Raw genomic sequence first — 26750 nt, forward strand, 5'->3', positions numbered from 1 at the left:
TACCTAGGTAAGTGAAGAAAAAGAAGAAGAAGAAGAAGGAAAAGACCAACCCAAATCCAACTGCGCCACTCTCAAACTGTTTGTCCTTTTCCTCCCTAGTCCGTAGTCTTCTTCTCCATCAGGTCAGCTCATGACAGGACAATCCATAATACCACAAGATTGGAAATCCAAACTGGAGCACGGTCCAACTGGGCGGACGACAAACCACCGATTCATTCTTCCTTAAACCTAACCTTGTCTTGACTTAACTTGTCTCTCTTGTATCTATCGACATTATCTCCTGTTTTGGAGATTCATTCAATCACTCCATTTCATAATCCTCTCTTCATCAACATCATCGTTCATATAAGTTCGAGTCGCAGCTCTTGTTAAAGCTGTGATACTCGATCTCAATGACTCAGTTATTTCACGCTTCATCTCCAAATTCTCTTCCTGCCAATAACGAGAAGCGGAATTTGTCCGGTTCCTCGATGTCGTCGAACAAGCATTCCAATGGCCACAGTCCATTTCCTCAAAAGTTGAAGAACTTCTTTCGAATCAACAGTTCAACAAACCATAGTGAAAAGGGCGATCCGTCACTAAAGTCCGAAGGCAAATCAGGCTTTCGACAATCCAAATTCTTTCCAGGTGGTGGACGAAATCGATCAACGACAGTAGCAAGCGAAGGCAATGCATTAGACGATGGCGTCAGTAGTCCCACCGCACATGCGAACCCATACTTTGCACATCAAGGTCCTCCTGCCCTGCGACATCACGACGATGCATCGATACCTCCCAGTCCTCCCGATACTCCGAGTTTCAAAGTCGATACCGTTCCAGGTGTGAATGATCAAGCCACGGCAGCTGGCAAAGAAGAATTGGCTCGAAAATTAAGAAGAGTCGCCAGCGCTCCTAATGCACAAGGTCTTTTCTCAGGTAAGGGTGATGGTGATCGACCGGCTACTGCCGAGCTTGGAAAGGAACCTTTGGTACACAATGCTAGCACGACAATGTTGAGTATGGTGGATGGAAATGATGCTATGGGTGTAAGTGCTGAAGATGACTTGGCACCCTTACAACCCCCAAGTCTACGAAATAATCCAGCCTTCAGGAGGACGTACAGCTCAAATTCCATAAAAGTACGTGATGTCGAGGTAGGACCAGGGAGTTTTGATAAGATCAAGTTGATTGGTAAGGGAGATGTGGGAAAGGTATACTTGGTGAGAGAGAAGAAGAGCAGCAGATTATACGCGATGAAAGGTATGCCACATTACGATCAAGGTGTTGTCTTCTGTCTAACATTCTTTAGTGTTGAGCAAACAAGAGATGATCAAGCGCAACAAGATCAAGAGAGCATTGGCAGAACAGGAAATCTTGGCTACGAGCAATCATCCATTCATTGTCACCTTATACCACTCCTTCCAATCCGAGGACCATTTATATCTCTGCATGGAATATTGCAGTGGGGGAGAATTCTTTAGAGCTTTACAAACTCGACCAGGCAAATGCATACCAGAAGATGATGCTAGATTTTATGCGGCGGAAGTCACTGCTGCATTGGAGTATCTACATTTGATGGGTTTCATTTATCGAGATTTGAAACCTGAGAGTAAGTTGTTTCTTGAAGCTTGGGCGTTGAAATATTAACAAGCATAGATATTTTACTCCATCAATCTGGTCATATCATGTTGTCAGACTTTGATCTTTCGAAACAATCGGCCCCTGGGGGAAAACCAACCATGATTCTTGGCCGAAACGGCACAAACGTAAATTCCTTACCAACGATCGACACAAAGTCATGTATAGCAAATTTCCGAACAAATTCATTTGTGGGAACCGAGGAATACATAGCGCCAGAAGTTATTAAAGGATGCGGTCACACAAGTGCAGTTGATTGGTGGACATTGGGAATCTTGATTTATGAGATGTTGTTTGGCACAACACCTTTCAAGGGAAAGAATCGAAATGCAACATTTGCAAATATTTTGAGAGATGATGTTCCTTTCCCGGAACATTCTGGCTCTCCCCAAGTCTCAAAGTCGGTTGTTCTTCACAAATTGACTTTCCAAAAATGCTAACAATATTTAGTCTTTGTAAATCAGTAATTCGAAAACTCCTAATCAAGGATGAAAACCGACGATTGGGGGCTCGAGCTGGAGCTTCTGATGTCAAAACTCACCCATTCTTCCGCACAACTCAATGGGCACTTATCAGACATATGAAGCCTCCCATGATTCCCCACCAAGGTCGCGGTATTGACACTGTCAATTTCAGAAATGTTAAAGAGAGCGAAAGTGTTGATATCAGCGGATCAAGAACCTTGGCGTCAGCTAAAGGAGTACCACTTGATTCTGGCTTGGCAACACCAGGTGCTGCCGAAGTCGAAGTTGATCCATTCGAGGAATTCAACAGTGTCACACTCCACCACGATGGTGACGATCACCATCAAACCGTGGATCAACATAATGGAAGATATGACGGTCGGTGATTGTAAGTTTTGGCGATCATATCAGAAACTGTTTATCGTCTATACTATGTGATGGAGTTTGGAGGAGTCACTTGGATGATTGATAGGACAAAAGACATCTCGCGAGCATATTTTCCCATGTCATTTCTTTGATTGCAAGGACTGGATGATTTTAATACATTGCTTGCGGTTGATATTCAGTAAGCAGACGAGTGTTTGAAGAAAAAACACAAATACGAGACTAACGCTACGCATTTTACCTCTTTCTGTTTGTAAATACTGAAACTGGGAGAAGGGAGCAGAAAGACAAGGTTATGGGGTTTTAAATTTGGGAATTTTTGAGGTATAGGGAAAAGAGTTTGGGAATTTGTGTTGTTTTCCCCAGAATGTTCAGTCCATTGACTGGATCGTGTTTATTAGCAAAGATTTGGGGTTCATTGTGGGGTATGGCGCGTACCGGTTAAGAGAATGGCGTTTTACTTTTCTAGCTCTCCTTTTCTGTGGCTGATTATGATTGGGAGATGGGAGATGGGAGATGGCGAACCGGAGCCGAAGGTAAAGGGAGGTTGGACGGGTAGTAAGGATTAGCAGGTTAGAGGAACATGTCGATAGGTCAATAAATTGATAGGAATTCTACTTCTTCTTCAATGAAGGGGTTGGTTTAACTAGGCGAATCTGCGTATAATTTGTGAGAGTAGGTCTTGGAAGTTGTGATGCTAAGCCTTGCCGTGAACCATGTCACGTGTTGGGTTAATGTTTAGAGGCAAGTGCGACTACGTTCCTACTCGTTTGTTCAGTTTGTGAGCAAGAACTCAAGCGCTAAGGAATGATTTCTCGCACATTTGACTTTCGATAATGTTATACTCTTTGTCAATCGAGAAGGGGTCCGAATGCACAAGATTGATGCGGACATGATTTTCATGTCCTTCGGCTCACGATTTCTTGCTTTTGATTTGACATTTCTAAATTCAAGTTTTCCAACGCATGAATGTCAAAATGATTTGTGGATTCAAATGAATGATGTGTCTTTCGCCTTTCTTCGTTGACGAGACAATCTTCGCCTTTGAGTGCAATGATGGTAGTGCGAAATATTTCGTTGCACATGACCCACGAGATGCACATTTGAGATGCGACAGTCGCTTCGAAATCAAGTTATTCGAGGAGACCTGGGGTCGGTGAGAGAATTAGGACAGAATGGGGCGAAGATGGTATGTAGTGTGATTGAATTGTGTGTATGTAGTGGAAGATGGGGATGCGGGGAGCCGGTGAGGGCTGTGCTGTGGTGGGTGGTACGGGAGAGCCTTGTCGAGTTCGTCTTTATCTTTTTGTTTTTGTCCTTTCGGTTTGAAACTACGTTTTTGAGATGGATCGTAGTGTTTGCTGATTTTTTTATTGATCATTAAATCACCAGGTATGCCTATCGGCAAGAGATTCAAACGAGGCTTTCGCTCGATCAAAGCAAATCTTAAGAATCGCTCTGATCTTCTGCAAGAGCCTGTTCAGTCCGAGTCGAGTGTTGATATAACGGGTTTTGGAGCAGTGTCTGTTAGGAAGAGTGGCGAATCTGTAATTCAGAATGGCAAAAAAGCAGCTGGCGAGCAAATACAGGAGCCTATACACGATGATTCAGCTTGCTTGATGACAGGGTCATTAGCGACTACCACGAATGATTTGCAGCTCTCAAATGAGAATGATCTTTGGTTCCAAGCTTCGGAGAAGCTCAAGGCTGATGATCCGGAACTGGTATGTAACTTCATTACTTCATTTCGAAAAACATTTCTGACCAGCTAACTTTGCTAAATGTAGTATGAACAATACTCACTCATTATATGTCGCGAAGCAGACAAGAATAACGAACACTATTCCAACGAGTCCACACAATCCTTAGCGAATCCAGCGATGCTTCTCAAAGTGTGCCAAAATAGCCTCGAAACCATGAATTCACCAAGTGGCAGAGCCAATAAAGTTTTTGAGAAGACGATTGAGATTGTAGGCCTGGCTAAAGATTTCGTGGGGTCTGTTGTAAGTGCCGAACCTCATGGAGCAGTAGCTTGGGCAGGTGTCTGTCTTTTCCTTCCGGTATGTTTTTGCCTACTCAGAGCTTAGTCTCTACCTTTTCTTACTTTTCTTTCATGACTTCCGATGCTTATGGTTTGCTAACAGAGGGTCAGCTTCTCCTCAATCCCTCTCAACAAGATGAAGCTTGTCGCAAAGGTCTTGAGGAACTACCCTTCCTTATCCAAAAGTACAGTCTAGTGGAGAGCATTTGTGCAACTAAAAGGTCGGATTCAACAATTGCCACCACGGCTAATATGTTGTCCAGTGGGATCATCGACTTATATACCAAGATACTTAGTTTTCAGGCCGAGGTTGTATGTCAATTAAACCGATCCACGATCAAAGGCTATTTGCGGAAAGTTTTCCAGACCGATAAGTGGGAAGCCATGCATCACGATGTCTTACGCATAGAAGGGCGATGTTGGGGTATAGCCCAGGCGACTGATAGCGATCGTTGTAGTAGGTTATCGAAGGAATACAATAGCAAACTGGCAGAGCTTCATATCATTGGGCAAGTCCTCAGATTCACATCCAAAAAGATGATGGGCTGATTTTAATTCAGATCGCAGCTCTTTCAAGCATCAAGTCAGACATATCAGGCCGTTATTGATATTGGAATAGAATCTAAGCAACGCGAAAGATCCAAGGAGGAAATGGATTGTCTGCAAGCTTTTCGTTCGGCTAATCTTTATGAAGAACAAAAGGATCGAAATCCTGATCGTGTTGAGGGTACTTGCAAGTGGTTACTTGAATCAGAGAGCTTCCGCGACTGGAGGGACGGTGAAAGCTCAGGTCTTCTTTGGATTTCAGCAGATCCAGGGTGTGGAAAGTCAGTTCTTTCTAAAGCGTTCGGAGACGAAAGACTGGTGAGCATATCTCCTGCAACTATCGTATGTCACTTCTTTTTCAAGGATATTTCTCCAGAACAGCGTAATCCAAAAAAGGCAGTTGCAGCATTGATCCACCAGATACTTTCGAAAAATCGCCATCTTTGGGCACACGTGATAGATAGTTGGAAGCTCAACGGCATAGAGCTTTGTAACTTGCATGATCGCATGTGGGACGTTTTGGAATCGATAGCAGGTGATCCCGCTGCTGGTGATATTGTCTGCGTCATTGACGCTTTGGACGAGTGTGATTCAGGCTACGATATACGAGAGCAATTTATTCGGAGAATGCATAGGCTTGTGTACGAGAGTCAGCCATGCCACATGAAATTCGTGGTCACCAGTCGCCCTTATTCTCAGATTGAGAGAATATTCTCGGGCATGAATCAAAATTTCCATATCATTCGTATAGCTGGGGAGATGGAATCTGAGATGATCTCACAGGAAATAAACCTCGTCATCAATCACAAAATTGCGCAACTGGACTTATGCGAAAGAGTTAAAACCCGTATCATAACTTGTTTACATGGAATGAGCCATAGGACTTATCTTTGGTTATACTTGATTATGGACGTTGTTTGCGAGAGGGTAACCACTAGCGGGGGCGCCGAGAGAATAGAAGAAAGCCTGAGAACACTACCAATCACCGTGGAGCAAGTGTGAGTTTCTGATTCGTCTCAGCATCTCTTTTGGGGCTTTCGTGGTGTCTGTGAACGTTGCCAACATGCTAATACAATCATTTCAGATACGAAGCCATTCTGAATAAAAGCCCACGCAGATCAGATACCGAGAAATTACTTCACATTATCGTCGGGGCTGAACGCCCGCTAAGTACGGATGAAATTAACGTTGCCATGAACATCAAAGTATGTTACAATGGGTCTCAAACTTTCGAGGATATTTGTTTGGAAGATAGTAAGCGTTACCCAGGCATGATTCGTAATCTCTGTGGGCTCTTCATACAGATTGTGAATTCGAAAGTGTACCTCATACATCAGACAGCGAAAGAATTTCTTATCGAGAACAAGCAAAACGAAAGAGAGCATGGTTCCTGGAAGCACTGTATCCAGCCGGATATATCTCAAAGAATTCTAGCTGAAGCATGTATTTCCTATCTATTCCTTGATAACTTTGACTCTTGTTTGGTTGATGACAATGGTCGCTCAAATCTCTAAGAAACATTCGCTTGTTTCTTAGATTATTGTGCAGAGTTTTGGACTGTACACTATAAGTGCACGATATCTTTTTTCGACCCCGCCGACATTGCCAGCTTGTGTTCATATTCCAATCGGCGTACAAACTGGGGACGACGTGTTTATCGCGGGAACCCACAAATGATACATTGCGGACACATTGACACAACAGCCCTCATGATCATCTCGTATTTCAATCTTTACGAAGTTGGTAAGCATGTGATCCATGATCCTGATTTCGACAATCAAGAGCTAGATGCATGCAAAGACGGCTGTACCCCACTACTGCAGGCTATCTCGAATACCAGTATTGATATGGTATGTTCGAGTTGGATACTATTCGCATTTCTTTCAAAGCTGAAATTTGATATAGGTGCAGCTACTTATCAAGAGTGGTGCTGATGCGAATTATGACACGGGGATACACAGGCCCCTTGAAAATGCTCTGAACCTTGGTAATCTCGTTATTTTCCAATCTGTTGCGGAAGTCGCATGGGATGGAAGAAGTAAACCGTTGACTGTGCTAGATATGGCGGTCATAAATAGTAGAAGGGATGAATTTGTCCCAATATTTCTCGATTCATTGGTGCGCCCAATGTTAGAAGGATATCTTGAAACGGCATTGTCATGGGCCCTATGCACCGGGAGTAGAAGACTTACAGAATTACTACTATTCTCCGGAGCTGATCCCACCTACTCTATTCCCAAAGGCATGCCTAACTCGTGCAAAAGCTGCTTAGAATTATCTTTTGACCTCCCTATTGACTACTCAGAGGATCCAAAATCAGGCAAGTAGGCCTGTCAATATGGAGTTCTGGAATTACTTTTATCGAAAGCGAATGCCCTATCTTGTGAGTTTGTGAAAAGTCAGCTAGTCAGGTGTGTGAATCAAGATAAGTGTGATGAATCTAGCATGGTGCGAAGTTTTTTTGAATCACCCACGCCACCCTGGGCTGATACTTGATGGGAACCGGTCACCAATAGCATTTGCAGCATTAAATGCACACCCAGATCCCATGGAATTCTTGTTGGGCGAACCTCATGATGTAAACAAGTGCTTAGCAACTATTTTGCGGTGTCAAGTTTATACTCCAGATGGGCTTCAGACATGTGAGAATGGGGACTGTTGGACAAAAGAAAGCGTTGAAGTTACTGCTTTGGTTGCAGGGGTGATTTATGGAAGCGAGAGAGTTGTCGAACGCTTGATTAGGGACGGAGCCGATACCAACATAAGCACAGAGCTGGGGTCACCTTTATTTGTCGCTGCTGCGATTTCTACGGTCGCGATTGTCCAATTATTGATTAACAACGGTGCCCAAGTAGTGCCATCTGAACTTGAAGGAAGAGAGCATTCATCACCGGTGGTTATTGCTGCTGCTCTGGGAAACATTGAAATCGTGGAATTACCACTTAAATCTGGGGCTGATGTTGAGCGGGGGACCGCAATCATCTTTCATTCAATGCTGGCTTGTGAAAAGGAGATTGAGGGAAGATTCTATCCCTCTGCTATTGAAGCTGCGGATATGGAAGGTCATGAAGAGGTGGCTGCGCTTTTGCGGGAGTATAGGGCGAGGCAGGCTGTGACGGGTGTGGAGGAAGTGGAAGTTACTATGATGCGGAGCAGAGTTGAAGAGGTGGAAGATTAATCTGTGGGTTGATGTTGAGGATGTTTATTTCTTGTAGGTTTTGTTTTAGGAGGTTTGAAGGGTCTGAATATTTCTGAGAATTTGATATTCTATATGGGTTCCTTTTTGGGGGAATATAATACTAGGATCACGACGATTTGTATAAAAACTTACTACCACCAGGTTCAGAAAAAAGAGGCCCCAAACTTTGAATTGAGATGATCGCGAATTATGTTTACATACGCCCATATAACAGACTACAATTGAACACATTTATAAGTCTCGAGGCCAATGATCTCCGATATGCTCGACTGCTGTGTGACAACTTGGAGCTCTCAATTTCTGTATCTGATCAGCACATACAGCCAGTTCAAATTCTTCGATTCTTTCCGATCTGATGGAGGAAAGTGAAACCCACGCATCGTCTCTCTCATGGGTGTACTCTCCCCCCACATTACATTATGACATTCATTGCGTGACCGCTTTCCCCTTGACCCGCGACCTCATCTCTTTAGCGAAGAAGGCCCAGCCCGTGATCGATCGATCGATCTACTAGCTAGAGATTTGTTTGTTTGTTTGTTTATTTGGGGAGTAGAGGGGAGTAGAGGGGAGGGGAGGGGAGTTTGGAGTGATTGGGTTTCGTGTAAGATTTTGGTAGGGAGGGAGGTGGGTGGTACTCTTAATGATGAATATTGTTGGAGGTATGGATAGTATGGGTTGTATTTATATTTATGTTTATGTTCATATGTGCAGTTTTATCTTTATTGTAGTCTATACCTACATCTGCATATGAGTCTAAATCTAAATCTTCATGAAAAACTGCTTATTAGACTCTAGAGCTAACATTAGAGACAGCAGAAGAGCCAATACATAAATAGTACATCATCATCTCACGATATGGAGAATGCAACGAGGAGGAAGTGCGAGTTATGGATAGCATAGAAAGGTATTGTTATTGTCCTTGCTATTTATTTACTTATTTACTTCTTTATTTATTTGCAATGCTAAATTCTCACGATATTTGCAATTAACAATTCCATCCCATATTTGAGCACATTGCTACATTGCAATATTGCAAAATAGGTGTATACTGCAACCCATCCATTCATACAAGCCATCTATCCATAGGAGCTATTGAATTGGTTGCAATATTACCCAGATCCAAAGCAATTGATATCATTATCTCGTAACTTCGTAATATGCACGTACACTTACTTCTCATTCTAGCGATCTCTTCCCACATTTTCTTTCTCTCGAAGAAATACCAACAGATCCGTAAATACCCCATGAAACATTTTCCATTCATTTCCTTTCATTCATCATTTTTCCGTCTTCCAGTCACGGAAATTCACAACCACGCACAACCCCATCCATCCAACTATCCAACTATCTCCGTCTCGCCCTCCCCGAACTAACCGCACTCATAGGCTGAAACGCATCATCCTCATCATCCTCACTAATCTCATCATCACTCAACTCAACCACCTGTTTTTTTCTCCCCCCTCCTCCTCCTCCTCTTCCCGTCGCCTGACTCGGCTGCGAAAAAGTCAACTGTGTTTGAGTTTGTCTTCCGCGCGCCGCAGCTGCTCTCTTAGGTTGACTCTTTGGTTTGGCTGCTGGCGTAGGCGCAGACGCTTCTTCCATTTCTACGTCTTCGTCTTCGTCATCGCTTGGTTCGGGCTCGGGGATCTTTTTTCTACCTCTTGCTGTGGTGGTTGGTTTGGCGGGTGTTTTTTTGGGTGCTGCGGTTTTCTTGGCTGGGGCTCGTTTGGCGGGTGTTTTTCTGGTGGTGGTAGTGGGTTTAGGTTCTTCTTCTACGACTTCAGCGAAAGGATCATCGGAGTCATCGTCGCTGATGATGAATCCGCTTGTGTTCTTTCCGTTACCATTGCCGTTTCCGCGTTTGGGCGGGGGAGCAGGTGGTGCATTGTCACTATCATCATCATTATTTTCTCCGTTGTCCGTTTCGCAATGCTCGACTTTTTCACCCCATTCTCCATCGAGGTCCGAGTCGAAATCTGCGGGTCTGGGTTTAGGTTTGAGTTTCTTGGCAGGTTTTTTGGACTTGGTTCCTGAGCGGGCGGCAAGTGCTTCTTGTTGAGCGCGAAACTTTTCCATGGCCGCATTGAGATATTCATCTTCATCTCCGACTTCGTTATCTGCGCCATTGGCTTGCTTGATGAGTTCTTCGACTTGAGCTTTGAGGGACTTTTGCACAAAGATTTCCATGGCGTGACGATCATCCTTATCAACGAATTGACCTACAGCGTCGCCAAAGGGGGTTGTGGGGAGGACTTGAAGGGATTGTTTTTCGAGAAATTCTTTTACAAGGAGTTCGACTTTTACGTCGTCAAAACCGGCAACTTGAGCGAGAGTTCCTTCTTCTGGGAGATCGATTTCGGTGGCGGATTTACGGCTTGCGCCGGCTTTTTTGCGATGGTATTGAATTACGTCTTTAATGTTTGCGACGCGGTTGATGAAACGACTGGAGAAACGTTGAGGATTTTCGCAGTCGAATTTACCGCCTTCTGGCGGAGTGAATTCAACCTTGAGACGAACGAGAGGGAGGGGAATATCGTCGAGTTCTTCTTCTGGTTCATCTTGAAGGGAAATCCATTCAGCGCGTGCTTGATCTATGAGCTCATCCACAATGGTCATAAGTTCTTTGGTGAGTTTTGTGCGGTTATCCTTTACTTTTGCGAGATGTTTAGTTCGCTTGTCTGTAGCGAGGACAACTTCTTTTGTAATGAATGGTCGTACAGACTTGAGACGAATCTTCTCGATCTTGAATTCACGACCTGTGATGCTGGCGATAGCAACATGTTTTGGGACAGCTTCACCAGGAACTAAGGATGTAGCTACTGATGATCCAGGTTGCATGACATGAAATGACTTTTCGGGATTGTAAGTTGGATCAATAAGACATTCATGTTCGTGACCCCAGACCACTAAGTCTAGGAAGTCAGGAAGAAAGTTTTCGGGTAAATAAGAGGTTTCTGTGTGAGCGTGGTGATTTTGATGAACTGCCATGAGATTAAACCAATCCTTTTGTTGTACTCCTGGTTTGAACCATTTGACATGACCATCTCTGAATGTACGATAAAGACGCTCGTCTCTTACGTTACTCATACCATACAAAGCCAGCTTCGTTTGACCTTTTTGCAAAAGTACTGGTTTGATTTGAATGCGATCAGCTTCGGGGGTTCGACCAAAGTAATTGACCAACCCGGAAGCTTGTAGTAAATCCAAAGCACAGTAATTTCCATCTCCAGCCGGATCATCATGATTGCCATGAATAGAAAACACTGGTATAGCAACATTAATATCTGGATCCTCATAATTGACATGATTGAATGAACCATCAAAGATATCGTTTGCGTCGCTGAGTAATTCCAATTCACAGGGTTTCTCTCCTAGACAATTCATTCGTAGTGATCGCATAACTTGGTACATGGCTTTTCGGGAAGGTTGACTATAGTGAAAGAGATCGCCTGCGAGTAAGACCATATCTACATCTCGATCCTTTGCTAGACGCATAACTTCGTCGAAGCTTCTCCAGCTGTCGTCCTTGCGCACAGCATCATTCTCTGCGTATCCCACATGGCTATCTGTGGCAATGAGTATTCGAATCGTATCTGCCGCTGTAAAGAAGTCAATTGACTGTTTCCTATTTAGACATTAGAACTTACCTGTGAAAGTTGGCATTTTGGCCACTCGGTTTTCTTCCAAAGGAAGCTCTCCAGAAAGGTTGTGATTGTTCCGACTTATCGCAGAAGATAGAATCACTTAAATAGGGATCATCAATATCAAAGACACGAAAATATTAACAGTTTATGTAGTATTCCGTACAAATTTACGGTTGCTATCAGAATCTAAAGTTTTTGGTTGCCTGCAGTATCTGGGAGACGCGATCTGGATTAGCGTGTTTTGTTGCCCCTGCAGAATGCGAGCACTTGGAAATTTTATCAAACGACAACGAAGGGACGAAGTAATAAATCGCCCACTAAAGACATTTACTCTTTTCAATAATCAATTCAAAATCAGCCAATCATTATTTTCAATTGAAACTCTCATAAACCCGATTAGGGTCTTTTAATTCTTTAGAAAATCGATTTATAGACCTCAAACTATCATTTTGATTGTTTTATAGCACTGAGATACAGCAGGTGTTACAATCTATAAATTGTATTGAGGGTGCGGCTTTTTCCGTTCAGTGCGTGAAAGATTTGCCGTAATTGGCGACGAGACAATTTGATATCAATTCAACGACACAATGTTTCCCAGTAGAGTTCTTCTTTCACGGTCGGTCTGGAAAGGTATGTTTTAACTCACGCCTTCAAACTTAATCATGCAATTCTAACACATAATTTAGGCCCCAATATCGTTCCGTAAGACATTCCTTGCAGATTCTATAACTTCTCTAATCACCCCTCCTCACCAGTCTCCCCATTGTCAAACCAGTACCGGGTGTTCGAACATTGCCAATTAGAACGCAAGCAAGATCTGCGACTATTCTACCTAATTTCGTTGGTTTAACCTTTGAGATTCACAATGGGAAGGTTTACAATGAGGTGACCATTACTGAAGATATGGTGGGACATAAGTTGGGGGAATTCTCGGCGTAGGTTCTAGGGAATTGGATGAGGGAAATGAAGGGCTAATTTTGCGGACAGAACAAGAAAACGATTTACATATAAGCAGAGTAAGAACAAGTAAATGCGGGGTGTTTAGCACCGTATGGCATGGTATGGCGTTCTGGGTTGGAAAAGAGTCTTTGGGCTTTGGCGTATGTGCATTGTGTTGCACATCAGGTGTATTATATGAACTGGTGAAGAGTGGATACATTGGAAGAACTAAGGGTGCCTTCACTTCCAGAAGCCCTTGTCGAAGATCACAAAATCATTACTGAGTGTGAATCGTTGTAGCTTCACAGCTGAGAGACGGATTGAACATTCTCTGACATTGGCAGCATGGCTTTTGATATTATCAGAAGGTCGACCGAAAAGGCAGTATCTAGAAGACGTGCGCCCAGCTCTCAAATACCCATATACAATGAGTTAAACATAGGTCGAATGAGAATAAATATCTGTTTGATTTCTGTACCTGAAATATAGAATCGTTATACAATTTCGTGATGGGTCGTTCTCTGTATGCCCTTAAGCCTCTTCAAAACTCCGTGTAAATTGTAACGCCGTTGAATCCCCCAAACCTTCCCAAATTATGCCTTATGATATTGCGATTTTAACGATAGAACTCCCCGCGTTTTACATTCACGCCATATTCTCCGACGGCCATACCCAAGTCTTCCATGGTTAGAATCGTTCGGTTTTGACTACCTCCCTGTCCACCACCACCAAATCCAGGTCTTTGGATACCAAGAGGTCCTCCACGTCCCTGCTGGTCCTTTCCTCCTGTTGCACCAGCTGGTTGCTGACCTGGAATTGGGAAACCAGCGGCAGCGCCCAAGTTTCCCATGGGATTATTGGCACTTGAAGAATTGGAAGACCTAATGCGGGAATATTGATAAGCATCGGCCGCAATATCAGCGATGAACTTTTGAGTTGCAAGCGCAAGCAGACGGGCCAAACGCGCATCTGTTTGTGGTGGGGGTGGAAGACCAGCTTTTGTGAGGTAATAGTTTGTCACAGCATCAGGAATCTACGGACAAGGATTAGATAACAAAATCATAAAACAATGCGAAACAAGTAAATCTTACGATTGGAGCGTAATCATCCATCTTCCCAAGAAACTCTTTGAGTGAGATATCTTTTTTGGTTGGAAGCTTGGGTTCTTGCGCTGGAGCATCATTTTCAGCAGTTTCTTCTTCTTGCTTGATAGGAACGAGGTCCATAGCGGGATCTGGAGATGGTGCAGCCATGATTATAATTCTGGATAGAAATTGACTATTTTGTAATAGCTACGAAGTTGCGACACCTTCAGATTCGCGATATCTTAAGTACCCTGTCCTGTGCATTCATGGTCGATTTCGCTTACATAATACTCACTGTAGTCAAGGCGGTGACTTGAATCAGTCTAGCGTAATCAATGTCCCTACAGCATATCGATAACTTTTTCTATCTGCAATATTTTTGCGTGAATTTTAATCAGCCTTGTGAACAAATCTTGGAGAAGTAAATATAACAACAAACAATCCTTGATTGGCGTTCAACAATGGCTGACCGTCGTCCAGAAGAAGTAGAAATGTCTCGAGCAAAGCGTGCGAGAACCGACGATATGGATCCCAAGACGAATCCGTATTTGGCGCATATGTATGAGGAGGAAAGTAATGGCTGGGGCAATGGTTCAAATGGTGCTGGATCTGGACTTTCGAACTTCAAACGCCATCATACAACCGCTGCACAGGCACATGAAGCTGAAGATGGACCTGCGAATCCTTTCAATGAAAAGCCTCTTTCGAAACAGTATTTCAATATCTTAAAGACCAGAAGGGATTTGCCTGTTCACAAGCAAAGGTGAGATTTTACTTTTCTCCAGGCAAATTGTCTACCAGCTTCTAACTATTTTAACAGACAAGAGTTTCTTGATATGTTCCAAAAGACCCAAATTTTGGTCTTCGTCGGAGAGACTGGTTCTGGTAAAACAACACAAATTCCTCAATTCGTTCTCTACGATGATCTTCCTCACCTGACTGGCAAGCTTGTCGCATGTACACAACCTCGTCGAGTAGCAGCTATGTCGGTGGCGCAGCGTGTGGCAAACGAAATGGACGTCAAACTAGGAGACGAAGTCGGATACAGCATTCGTTTCGAGGACGTGACGAGTTCGAAAACCATACTTAAATATATGACAGATGGTATGCTTCTCAGAGAAGCCATGCATGATCATAATTTGACGAGGTATAGCTGCATCATTCTTGATGAAGCTCACGAACGTACTTTGGCCACGGATATTTTGATGGGTTTGTTAAAGGAAGTGGCGCTCAGACGACCAGACCTCAAGATCGTTATTATGTCTGCTACACTTGATGCGCAAAAGTTCCAGAAATACTTCAATGATGCTCCACTTTTGGCAGTACCTGGAAGAACACATCCAGTCGAGATCTTTTACACCCCAGAGCCAGAGAGAGATTATGTCGAGGCAGCACTTCGAACAGTTTTGCAGATTCACGCCACCGAAGCCGAGGGAGATATTCTGTTGTTCTTGACTGGTGAAGAGGAAATTGAAGATGCGTGCCGAAAGATATCTTTAGAGGCAGATGAGATGATTAGAGAAGCAGATGCTGGTCCATTAAAGGTGTATCCACTGTACGGTACATTGCCCCCGGCACAACAACAAAGAATTTTCGAGCCAGCACCACGGCCATTAAGACCCGGTGGACGTCCAGGACGAAAAGTCATTGTGGGAACAAACATTGCGGAAACCTCTTTGACCATTGATGGTATCGTGTATGTGGTTGATCCCGGTTTCAGTAAACAGAAGGTCTACAATCCTAGAATCAGAGTCGAATCTCTTCTTGTGTCGCCTATTTCGAAAGCATCTGCACAACAACGAGCAGGTCGTGCTGGTCGTACTAGACCCGGTAAATGCTTCAGATTATATACAGAAGCAGCATTCAAAAAGGAACTTATCGAACAAACTTACCCTGAAATTCTTCGATCGAATTTGGCCAACACTGTTTTAGAATTGAAGAAGCTTGGTATTGACGATTTGGTACATTTTGATCTTATGGATCCTCCAGCTCCAGAAACCCTCATGAGAGCTCTTGAGGAACTCAACTACCTTGCCTGTCTTGACGATGATGGAAACCTTACACAGTTAGGAAAACTCGCCTCAGAATTCCCTCTCGATCCTGCTCTCGCAGTGATGCTTATCTCGTCCCCAGAGTTTTATTGCTCAAATGAAATCTTATCTCTGACCGCCCTCCTTTCTGTTCCTCAAATATTTGTTCGTCCTGCTTCGGCTAGAAAGCGTGCCGATGAAATGAAAGATCTTTTCGCCCACCCCGACGGAGATCACTTGACCATGCTCAACGTTTACCACGCTTTCAAGGGAGAAGCCGCACAATCCGATCCTAAAGGCTGGTGTCACCAACATTTCCTCTCTCTCCGAGCTCTGCAGTCAGCTGATAACGTCCGTCAACAACTTAAGCGCATCATGGAGAAATCAGAGCTCGAGCTAGTATCTACAGATTTCAACGACAAATCCTACTACACTAATATTCGTCGTGCACTCGTAGCAGGGTTCTTCATGCAAGTTGCAAAGAAGGAAGCGACGGGTAAGACCTACAAGACGGTCAAGGATGACCAAAGTGTTTTATTGCATCCTAGTACCGTGTTGAAACAGGATGCTGAGTGGGTGTTGTACAATGAATTTGTGCTCACGACAAAGAACTATGTGAGAAGTGTCACGGCTGTTAGACCGGAGTGGTTATTGGTATGATTATCCCTTGATTTCCTCATTCGCTTACTACCTCGACCGCAATTCGAATCGTCATGTGAATCGAACATAAGCTAATTTATACCAGGACATTGCGCCAACCTACTACGATCTTGAAACATTCGGAAAAGGAGAAATCAAAACAGCTTTATTGCGGGCTCAAGATAAAGTTAAGAGGAAGCAGGCTATGAAGGGTGGTAGATAAATGCCGATCCTTTTGATTCGACAACATCAAGCACGGGATACATTCCTGATGTCGTGACTAGTTTCTAGTACGTCAATGGTGCTCTAGTCGTCGACTCAGGTCAACGAACCGAGGTGAAGAAGGAAGATATTAGCATGCGCTCAAGGATGCCACTTAGGAGTTGGGTTAGGATGTACATTTTTGAGATTACGAATATTACGAGGCTGGCAATTCTTGAGGCATGAACTCTTTAAAGTTCACTGAAAGCTATCAGAATAGTCTAAGGGCACTCAAAAAGGAAATGGAGGTGACGTGGAATAATTGCTTATATCTAGAAATGCGTATGCGATAGATAGATGATGAGGAGAAAGAGATGAAATACAGAAACTTTTACTCCATCAACGTTTTGCATCTTGATGAATGGATTATTTTATTTGTATGCACGAGACAATATGACTATTCTGTGTACTCGCTATAGACTTATGACAGATCCATGATGACAGAAGGCGAAGTTGAACACGGAAGTATACGAGATAATGGATGATGTATGCATCTTCCACTGTCTCACTTCAGCAGTGAGCCGCTTGGATGACTTGAACCATGGTAAAGATTAGATGTCGAAGATAAAATAACATTTTCAATCAAGATGTCACGACGCACTACCATAAGCGAATCCTGTAGTATCAACTAGCCTCGGCCCTGGGAATCAGTAACCCAAAGTAAAGTCCAAACCCGTATAAACACATTTTTGACGGCGAGCCGGACTAGATACCAGGATTACAATAGTGTCTGTGTTGTCCGAGTTGTAATGTATATTGGCACCACAGAATATTGATCCGGGTATCATCCGGAATACGAGATGGCAGGGACTTGTGACACTGAAATAGATGGATCATAAGAACCGGTATAGTAGACTACTTCTTGAGAAGGTAAAAATCAGTTAGCTTGTGAAGGGGTGAGGAAGACACGACAGTCTGCACGGCGAATCTGATAACCAGAGAGGTACGAGAAAATGTGACGCGAAGGCTGAAATGCCAAGATACATCTGATAGGAAATATACAGATGTGCGAGGGAGGGAGGATTGGGCTACGAGATTGAGGAGTAGATGTGCAGTAATCGAAATATTATGGGTGCTGGCACAGCAGCATTTTCACGTCCGAGAAGAAGAGCCATGATGTATTGACCAATCCGAGATTGATGGTAAGAGAGAATGCCCCCTGAAAGAGATCGTAGAAGCAGAAGCTAGCTTCGCGGATGTTCGTCGGAAGCATCGTTCGTGTAGGGTGGTGTGAGAGAGCCTAGGCGATTGGAGCAGCCTTGGCATGTTTTGTGACGTCCCAAAGAAGAACAGTAACCTTTACCAGCTTCAGGTAATTTGTAGATCCGAGAAACTTTGTTCACGGTCCGGATGATGGTTGCTGAGTTTTCAAAATGTATTGGAATTTGATGGAAGAGAACAAAGGGTGGGTATTCAAGGTTTCCAAGAAATGATTGATCGAAGACAACTTGCAAAGAAAGAAGTCAGCGTAAGTGATCGTGTAAGGTAGCCATGGGAAACAAGATAGTAGCACAAAAAGAGTCGAATGAATTGATGAAGTATAAGGTCCCTGGATGTATCAACACATACATGCATGGCTGCAGTTGAAGATGATATGTGGGAGACTGTGCAAACTAAGCAGTGTGAAGGAGAACAAAACACAAAGTAGAAGGTAATACTGGGAGGAACTTTCGAGACGGTTATCAAAGACGATATCGGGCCAGCAAACGAATGGAGCAGCAAAACACACGGTAAATAGACTCGGGCTCGAATCGGAACGAAAGGCTAGAACACTGTGTGTGAAAGTTGGCAATGTAACTTCACTGGGAAATCTTCAACCTTACGCCGAATTTTCCGCACGTTTGATTGGTATAATATTTCCAATCGGAATAATATGCTAATAAGGAAGGAGGAAGTGTCAAATCCGCATAGAATGTGGAGTAGAGCAGGGTGTGAAGTGGTGTGGTGCGATGATGCATCATAGAGTATTTTGTGAGTAAGAAGCGTGTGGGAATGTAACTAGGCAAAATGTCCGACACGACGTCGCATAAAATTGGAAAGTGTGATTCGGTGTATTCGAATTGATGCCTTGCATACCCTTCGGGCCAAAAAGGGCATTAGCAAAATTCTAAACATCGCATTTTGTCAAGTTCGGTTTACGAATTGACAGCCAGCAACTTTCAACGAATCATTTGCCGAGAGTATGGTATTGATTGCTCATAACAATTGATACGAGAAATGTATCATTCGAGTGCTTATTCCTAGCGAAGAAGAACCTGAGATATGTAATGAATATCTAGAGCCATGGTACCGCGCTAGATGTATGGGTGGCATAGCTCTTCTGCCTACCTTGATCGAGTGATACCATTCATGTGACTCAGGTATTATCATACGCAGATGCCCCTTGGAGCCCAAAGAGTAATCTGGCCATCTAACAGATCACACTCTCTGAGAAAAGACTAAGCTCTCAGGTCACTGATTAATGGAAGTCAAGTAATATCCTGCATATTCTTGCATTTAGACAAAGATGTAAGCCGGAACTATAGAATGCTGTATTTATAAATGACATACGATATATGAACTATATACGAAGTGTAGTATCCATGCAGGATGGAGGACCCTATTTTGATGCTCAGGGGTCGAGTGGGAGTGGCGTGGGAGTGGCGTGATGGTGCCAGTAGATGAAACTGACGCGGGGAGGTCTGTCAAGTAGTATTTACTATGAAAAACAAGAAAGAAATACGGGAATCCTAGGCTGCAGAAACTTCGACCTCAGGATAAACATTTAAAATGTCAATTTAGATCTACTTTTAATAATGCATCTTGGGGTTCTAATATCAAACTTCAACAAAAGAGTCGAGCTTTTCTCTCAAGAGACCTGGAAACTGTTTGGATAGAAACAAAAGTCGACTGGGAGGGAAACGTGGTCTCCGGTCCCCCACGATTCGGCATCCTCCGATGTTGAAGCTTACTTTCCCCCGTCTTTGCAGTGAGTTTCATAGATATGAGCTAGTAGAAACCAATGCCATTTTTGATGACATGCATTTGCAGCCAATTGGGATATCCGCGGAGATTTGCATAAGACATTTGCACTACATCTTCGATCAACATTGCGCCGTTCCGTTCACTTGCATCATCACAAGCATGCAGGTGGCCTTAAAGTAGTATTTCGGCTGGTCCATTGTTTCGGGATACGATTTTTGTTGCAAAAGGGTAGACAGTCGGTCAATATTGCTTCTGTCTGTTCTTCATACCAACATAGGTGAAAAGTACTCTATACCTGAGTATTAGTAGAAGAGTAGAAGAGTAGAGAGTTTCATTCGAAAGATCCATTCAATTCTGAAGAAAATTGGTCAATGGGCATGGAATTTGTTTTGTGCACGTGTGTCTCCTGCATTGAGAATTTAGGCTAATAGGATACCAGGAAAGATTCCTTGTTTGATATCGAAGTGGCGTCAATATTCTCCGAGAACACTATTATTAGATAAATACCTCAACAAGCACCATTCAGATCTAGACTATCGGTTGATGCTTTGAGAGGCTGACAGAGGTTCGACTTTTATATCTGGTGCAACAAAGCCTGCGGACTGATAATCGTGGCAAAATTGTGATTGGGTAGAGTCGATTATTAGGCAAGATGAAGCATGGATACTTCTGATAATGTAATTCCAAGAGCGACATTGTAAGGACCGTGAAAAGATTGACTTCTGGTGTAATGCCTTGAAATTGGCTATTCAACGTGCAATATGTTTATCTCAGAGTGATGAATCTTAGTGGTTGTCGAGGAAGAAGTCTTTCGCAGATGCGTTGCCACTTTGCGAAACTATCCATGGGGCCACTGAAAAATCCAACCTGAATTATGACCAATCTGTGGAATCATCAGTTGAGAATAGGGTAATGGAATTCCAGATATTGATTTGATCGCAGCATGGATAGGTCCAAGAGCTGTTGCTCAACATAGCGCCATTCAAAACGGAGATCCGTCTTGATAACATAGATTCATGCCATGATTTATAACAGATGTCACTGTGGCTGTTGTGCAGTAAGTTCCTTCGAGAGGCTTTCGACAACAGCGAATTTCAGAGAAGCTCCTCTGTGACTGCTTGTTGATTAGAGGTCGGTCAAACAACGGCCATCGCTGTAAACATTCGAAATTGGATCCCTATTTAATCTAATGGCATCGAGGTTGATTCTAAGTATTTGAGTTGCTTTCTTCGCTATGAAAGATTTTCAGTCGATCGCATGGGTACTAATAAAGAAATTGATCTTGCATATGAAAGCGCCAGTTGAACTTGCGGATGCGATATAATCGTACATTCAGTATGCACATCATGCAGATATTCTTGTAAAAAATATTCAAGCATGCAATCCACTGCGACACCGTCGTCTGTAGGCGTGTAAGACCCACAAACCGGAAGATTGACCCGGGGCCTTTTTTAACTGCCGTTGTTTCCATAGGTACAGACAGACATGTCTACGTAGTCCAAAACTTCACCGATATCTCGGTAATTGGCAGTCAATCATCAAACCGATCGTGGTAATAGAGGGCACGACAGCCGCGGTGTAATATGGCTTGAATTCCAACAATCGAAATCCAGGTTTTTGGAAGTGGCCTCGAAAAAAACCAGGCTGATGAAGCAAAGATCTCGCGCGGCAAGAATCAGTTACCGGCCCGTGAGAATGCAAAATCTACAAGAAAAATTGAGATTTAAGACCCAACGGCTTTAAAGCTTGAGACTTTCATCCCAGCCAATGTAGGCCGACAGATTGAGAACATAAAGTGCTCTACTTGAATATATACTTTAACGTGCATATATCAACTCCGTAGCACAAGTCTCTTGACAGCCATTCAAATTCAATTGTTCCAATGGCATTCTAACAATGATAATCATTGAGCTTGTGCGTTGTCTGCTCGCACAGTGATTTGGTGAATTATCTCAACAACTGAAAGTTGGAGTTCTGCTGCCGATCCTTGTCATGTACATGAGCAAAAGAAGATATGTTCGCGCTGTAGAAAGCTCAATTTCCAGATCTTCTCACTTAAACCAGGGCCATTTGGTTCAGCCATTTCTGCGGTAACGAATCAGAGGCATTAAAACTCACACAAAGCCGTGAAGCATCTCACAACGTTATTTTATAGACTTGTACCACACAAGGTCATAGAATTCGGTTTCATTGGCCGGAGAGCATCCCACTGCTCTACTATTCGTTACGACTGTGATGATATGAATTTAAAGAAACAAAGCCAAGAGTGAACTGTTCGGGGAAGCGGAGGCTAAATGTAAGGACACGGTATCAACAATGATGACTCCGAGCTGAAAGTCCGTATTGATGAATTCCAAGGTTGCGTGCACAAAAGATTTGCTGTATTCATATCCATGTAGACACATTAGTTGCACCGAAGATATTTGAGGCTTGAGGTACAATACTCGAGCTAGAGAAAGCGGAATTATTTTGAGCAACATACTTTTGCTTTCCACCACGTGTAACTACTCAATTTTGACAAAAATGTGATGGATTGATGTTTACCTATCCACGGGGCTGAGAATGCAGGAGCGGTCCAAGTGCAACGGCCACTAAATCAAGTACCATTATCATCCTTGCGACGGCACAAGGGCGGGCAGGAAGTGTGGAAGCTGACCCGGGAAGCCTTCGCTAACGACCCGAACATCCCAGCACATTGCAGACGTCCGCGGATATTGGATTATAGATTCATATCTGCATTTATGTGTCAGCAATAATTACAATCACTATGCAGTCAATATTGTCTTTAATCTTAGCTGCACATGCCGTGTTCCGTGAAGGAAACTATGATGTCCCCAGTCGGATATGGATTCAATCGCCAATTGATTTGCGGCGCAAGGCTCTCAAAAGATAGAAGTAGTCACCCATATATCATCGAGATGGGGCGATTGATTGCGTCAACTGCGTATGGGCCAGTAATAGGTGCATTAAATTAGCTGCATAAGTCTTGCGCGCCTGCAAGTTTGACAGGTGGAATGTTACATCGATTCTGATGATGATTCAACAAGCGACCGCAGAGGTACAGTCAACCAGAAAACACTCCGTATTCGAGATTGACTGCTTAAATATATCATGAATGAATCCGTGCCCGTTGTCAAATATGATATTCTTTTCAAAAGTGGGGTCTTGCCCTCGATTGTTTTTCTCTGTCGCATGGATCTTGCTGTCTGTTCATGGACTTCAGATGATTCAGTATATGGGAATCATACGTCGACTTCTCGAATACTATGAGTGCCACTGGAATGAAATCTAAAGCCACATTATTACATATAGGACTCCATTTGGGCCTACTGCAGATGCGAGCGGATGTTTTCTTCCTGCGCTGCGAAAGCCGTGAAGTCTGCATGAATCATAATTGGAGAAACCACATGCATTCCGACACAAATCTGCAACATTGACTTTCCATGTAACTCTCATAAGATTTGAGCGGGGAAAACTTCATTTTGATCCATGTAATTTGCCTCGAAGATTTAGAGTATTGTTGGCCTCTAAAGTGCCCTACTACTTTCCATGATCCTAGATGTCTTGATATCAGTTATATATCTTGACCCATCCAACTTCTTTCCTGCCAAAAGGTGGATATTTTACTCATACTTTTATTGAACCTCATTTGCAGGTTGAGAGTCCATACTGAGAATTAGAACAAGTATTTACATTCTCGGTGCCATATCAAGTCGTTAAAGCTGCCCTTTTGTAGCCATCCTGTCATTTGAGCCGCTCTCCTACCAGCGGGTAGTGCAATCAAATCCGAAAGATATCTTGCTGCTAGCAGTCAGTGAAAACATATTAGAACACAATGAGTGGATCTGGTGGAGGATACTACAAGTACCGGTGTAAGTACTGGTTATTGTATAATTGCGAAAATTGGGTCTGGGTTAACAATGAATCGTGTGCAAAATGCTTGGTATGTCAATCGCCAGCCATGAGCCGATGCATGCTAATATCGGTCAGGCGAGCGGCAGAGATGAAACCATCGTTTCTGCATCTCAACTTAGAATGTCGAGGGAGATATTCGTGCCACAGATTCAAGATGGGAATTTGTATTATACAGTGATGGAGATTGTCGCTTTGAGCGACTTTGACAGCGGTTGGATAGTGAAGGAGCCAAAGAGCCCAGAGTTTCCAACAACCACGTCCCCAACGGCCGAGAGTCTTCCAGCAAACGATGGTGCTGTTTCTCAAGTTACAAGAGAGCAAATTTTACCAGCACAGAAGGATACTCGATAGATGACATAAATCTAATCAATCTCCTTTGCTTTCTCCGGTTTTTGCGTCTGCTCGACAATGAAAGAATATTGTTTTTGTTGGATTATTTTCTCGCCAAAAGGGGTAATTTCCGATGGTGGCCGGACTGGGACAATTTGGAAACGAAAAGCGTTTTTTCTGAAATTGCGACGGTCTATATTTGATTATAAAAAGTCATTTAGCATCGTGTGGGGATATCTTCATGTGGTCAAGAATTTTTGTAATTGACCAAGTCGGCGGGTGAACAAGGGTGTAACAAAATCTTGAATCACAATATAACGGATTGCGTTGCGTGCGCATCCAGGGAACTACTTGAAAAGCATGTGACCCTTTACGTATTTCGTACCATTGAAAGATCTTGCTCAGGAAGTACCTAGCAAATGACAATCCGCATAGGAGATTCTCGGATACAATCTTGAAAAATGAAGCTAGGCTATACACGGAGTCTGGAGAAAGGTTTCACAGCCTTGCGTGTTTGATACTGCATCAAATTGCCAGTCTTATTGAACGATGATATCCACTTTGACGAAGACAAAAGTGCGGAAACATTGGAAGTACATGTTTCTATGCTCAGTTAGCGTTTGCCTCTTTCGGTGAACTCAGCATAATTTACCGGTCATCTGCCTATCAATCATCTTGACGTCAATGAAGAAACTTTGAGATACAACGTCGTTCCCGAGTATTCGCAAATCGCTGTGCAAATTGATGTCTACTGTAGTATATAAGTTGGAGATATGACATGATTGAGAAGAGCACAGTAATAAAAGTTCAAGAATAATAGCGATATTGTTCCACTCCGATTCGCCGAAGTTGTTCATACGGAGAAAGCTAAGTCACGTGTAATACAATCATGCTTTCTCACTAGTCCTTAATCAGTAAAGTCGAACGCTCGCCTAGCTTCTGTCTCAACATCACTTCACTCACGCTTCGTTCCTTCCACATCAACATCGTGTTCCCCACCCGTCTAGATTTCTATCTCTCCCAAAATCTCTTCTACATTGTTCTTCTCTTCCCCTTCCATCAATACTTCCCTCCTTCTCCATCATTCTTCCCTTATTGATGCGCTTTTATCGATATCTGGAAACGCAACATGGTTTACAGGGCACATGCTGCACATGCACAATACCTGATGATTTTCCATGCATGAATAAAGTGTATTTTCGTAGTAAAGATGCTAAAAGAAGTGATACTTGGAGAGGAGGTAATAGCACTTTTCTGATATACTTACTTCGATCGAATTTATTGGGAATCAGTGTATTTCAAGGCTTTGATGTTGACTAGAGAAGCATTCCGCTTTGAGAAGTGTCAATTTCGCATGCCCAAGCATGAGTGAGTTTAGGACAGGAAGGATTATATCATGTTCTTAAAGTTTGATTTGATGCATCAAATTCGAACCAGTGGTTGTGGCCAAGTCTCTACACAAGCTGCCAATACGTAATCACACCCAATCAATAAATCAGTAGAGCGAGAGGAGTATTTTTACTGATTCGATTGTATTCGATTGTATCTTCTGTTTGTTGACTGACAGGAACGGAATGGCAGTATATTAACTGCGAAGCACCTGTGCATTCTAAATTCTCATGTGGCTGGACTCGCCGCCTTGCTTCCAAGTGCTTTGGTACTGGTAATGGTGAAGATCGTTCGACAGACCATTTCTCTACATATTACGGTATCAAGCTCTAAGTTTGCAGTTGTAGGGAGAAGCAATGGCTCCGCCCCTTTTAAAACTCGTGGGTCATCTATCATGATTCCTTGATTGTTGCAGTGCTTGAAAGTAAAGCTTCAATCCGTGGTCCCTGTCTTGCTCTTGCCTCACCCAGCCTCATCACATCACACTGAGTAAGTACTAGGTAAACATCAATGGGAGGTAGTGACTTCTTGTTTGCTTGAAAAGAATTGTAAAAGTACCCAATATAGTAAGTGCACTTTATGTCCTACATAACCGAAGCTCCTCTTCCCTCAAAGAACAGCAACACCACTCCCTTCAATTTCAGTATTGCTGTTGACTGAATCCATTCACCAGCAAACTTCTCCTCCAACAGAGCCTCCCTCTGTCTCTTGCTACTCCTTGTGAAAGTCTCTTTATCTCTCTTCTATCGCTTTGTTTATGTCCGTCTCCCACTATCCAGATTTGCAAAATAAATGTTTGGTTTTCGCCTTTTAAAGCTTGTGTGTTTCTGATAACAATTTGACTCACTTCTGCTATACCAGTAAGTTGCATACCATCCCATCAACATTGGCTCCTGTGAAGCTGTCCAGAGAATGAGATTGATGAAATGATATTCGAGATCAGACAAGAGCATATCATGACTTTTGGATGACAACCATCACCATGACAATCTGATCAAGCAGTCATCCCCAGCTTCCAATAAACTACCCTCGAGGATGTTGGTTGTTTACCCCACCTTTCCTCAAGTTGGCAGATTTGTTTTGACATTGCGCATGCCCATTTTTCCACACATTCACTTGAAAATATTCAATCACTGACTACTATCTTTGATTTTTTTAGCGAGCCATCTTGAAAGGATAGGTATCAGGTATTCAAAATAAAAAACCAACAACTCAATCTTCAATTCTTTTTTGCGACAGGATTCCACCCTACTCTTGACTTCCAATCAACCTCATTCTGCGATACCTTTCGCTGAACAACTTC

At 43.1% G+C, this 26750-nt stretch overlaps 9 protein-coding genes across 9 annotated transcripts; 7 read left to right on the top strand and 2 right to left on the bottom strand.

Moving 5' to 3' along the window:
• Positions 1-392: 392 nt before the first annotated feature.
• On the top strand, positions 393-2467 carry EAF02_001575 (uncharacterized protein; the record flags this gene model as incomplete). The annotated part of the gene is made up of 4 exons (XM_038897623.1): positions 393-1239; positions 1289-1588; positions 1636-2017; positions 2068-2467. The coding sequence occupies 4 exons, from the start codon at positions 393-395 to the stop codon at positions 2465-2467; spliced, it is 1929 nt and encodes a 642-aa protein (XP_038762598.1).
• A 1392-nt stretch (positions 2468-3859) lies between these two features.
• On the top strand, positions 3860-6566 carry EAF02_001576 (uncharacterized protein; the record flags this gene model as incomplete). Its single annotated transcript, XM_038897624.1, has 5 exons — positions 3860-4189; positions 4253-4525; positions 4618-5015; positions 5067-6050; positions 6137-6566. 5 exons carry the CDS (start codon positions 3860-3862, stop codon positions 6564-6566), a joined length of 2415 nt encoding a protein of 804 aa, XP_038762599.1.
• Positions 6567-6761: 195 nt separating this feature from the next.
• On the top strand, positions 6762-7380 carry EAF02_001577 (uncharacterized protein; the record flags this gene model as incomplete). The annotated part of the gene is made up of 2 exons (XM_038897625.1): positions 6762-6902; positions 6958-7380. The coding sequence occupies 2 exons, from the start codon at positions 6762-6764 to the stop codon at positions 7378-7380; spliced, it is 564 nt and encodes a 187-aa protein (XP_038762600.1).
• Positions 7381-7600: 220 nt separating this feature from the next.
• On the top strand, positions 7601-8230 carry EAF02_001578 (uncharacterized protein; the record flags this gene model as incomplete). Its single annotated transcript, XM_038897626.1, has 1 exon — positions 7601-8230. The coding sequence occupies one exon, from the start codon at positions 7601-7603 to the stop codon at positions 8228-8230; it is 630 nt and encodes a 209-aa protein (XP_038762601.1).
• Positions 8231-9595: 1365 nt separating this feature from the next.
• On the bottom strand, positions 9596-11914 carry EAF02_001579 (uncharacterized protein; the record flags this gene model as incomplete). Its single annotated transcript, XM_038897627.1, has 2 exons — positions 9596-11850; positions 11899-11914. 2 exons carry the CDS (start codon positions 11912-11914, stop codon positions 9596-9598), a joined length of 2271 nt encoding a protein of 756 aa, XP_038762602.1.
• Positions 11915-12482: 568 nt separating this feature from the next.
• EAF02_001580 (uncharacterized protein) lies at positions 12483-12925 on the top strand (the record flags this gene model as incomplete). The annotated part of the gene is made up of 4 exons (XM_038897628.1): positions 12483-12525; positions 12582-12597; positions 12651-12830; positions 12883-12925. 4 exons carry the CDS (start codon positions 12483-12485, stop codon positions 12923-12925), a joined length of 282 nt encoding a protein of 93 aa, XP_038762603.1.
• Positions 12926-13450: 525 nt separating this feature from the next.
• On the bottom strand, positions 13451-14087 carry EAF02_001581 (uncharacterized protein; the record flags this gene model as incomplete). The annotated part of the gene is made up of 2 exons (XM_038897629.1): positions 13451-13867; positions 13926-14087. 2 exons carry the CDS (start codon positions 14085-14087, stop codon positions 13451-13453), a joined length of 579 nt encoding a protein of 192 aa, XP_038762604.1.
• Positions 14088-14341: 254 nt separating this feature from the next.
• EAF02_001582 (uncharacterized protein) lies at positions 14342-17298 on the top strand. Its single transcript, XM_038897630.1, has 3 exons — positions 14342-14682; positions 14740-16603; positions 16695-17298. Exons 1-3 carry the CDS (start codon positions 14381-14383, stop codon positions 16809-16811), a joined length of 2283 nt encoding a protein of 760 aa, XP_038762605.1. The 5' UTR covers positions 14342-14380; the 3' UTR covers positions 16812-17298.
• A 6079-nt stretch (positions 17299-23377) lies between these two features.
• EAF02_001583 (uncharacterized protein) lies at positions 23378-24452 on the top strand. The gene is made up of 2 exons (XM_038897631.1): positions 23378-23756; positions 23804-24452. Exons 1-2 carry the CDS (start codon positions 23649-23651, stop codon positions 24077-24079), a joined length of 384 nt encoding a protein of 127 aa, XP_038762606.1. The 5' UTR covers positions 23378-23648; the 3' UTR covers positions 24080-24452.
• Positions 24453-26750: the final 2298 nt, after the last annotated feature.

Source organism: Botrytis sinoallii (genome assembly GCF_014898435.1).
Source record: "Botrytis sinoallii strain Bc 23 chromosome Unknown BSIN_002, whole genome shotgun sequence".
NCBI lineage: Eukaryota > Fungi > Ascomycota > Leotiomycetes > Helotiales > Sclerotiniaceae > Botrytis > Botrytis sinoallii.

Bases quoted from the DNA above. Each gene is read 5' to 3' on its own strand.
- EAF02_001582 (XM_038897630.1), top strand. From the start codon at position 14,381: ATGGCTGACCGTCGTCCAGAAGAAGTAGAAATGTCTCGAGCAAAGCGT. The intron at 14,683-14,739 runs GTGAGATTTTAC...CTATTTTAACAG, and splicing joins TTGCCTGTTCACAAGCAAAG to ACAAGAGTTTCTTGATATGT. The intron at 16,604-16,694 runs GTATGATTATCC...AATTTATACCAG, and splicing joins TTAGACCGGAGTGGTTATTG to GACATTGCGCCAACCTACTA.
- EAF02_001583 (XM_038897631.1), top strand. From the start codon at position 23,649: ATGAGTGGATCTGGTGGAGGATACTACAAGTACCGGTGTAAGTACTGG. The intron at 23,757-23,803 runs GTATGTCAATCG...AATATCGGTCAG, and splicing joins AATCGTGTGCAAAATGCTTG to GCGAGCGGCAGAGATGAAAC.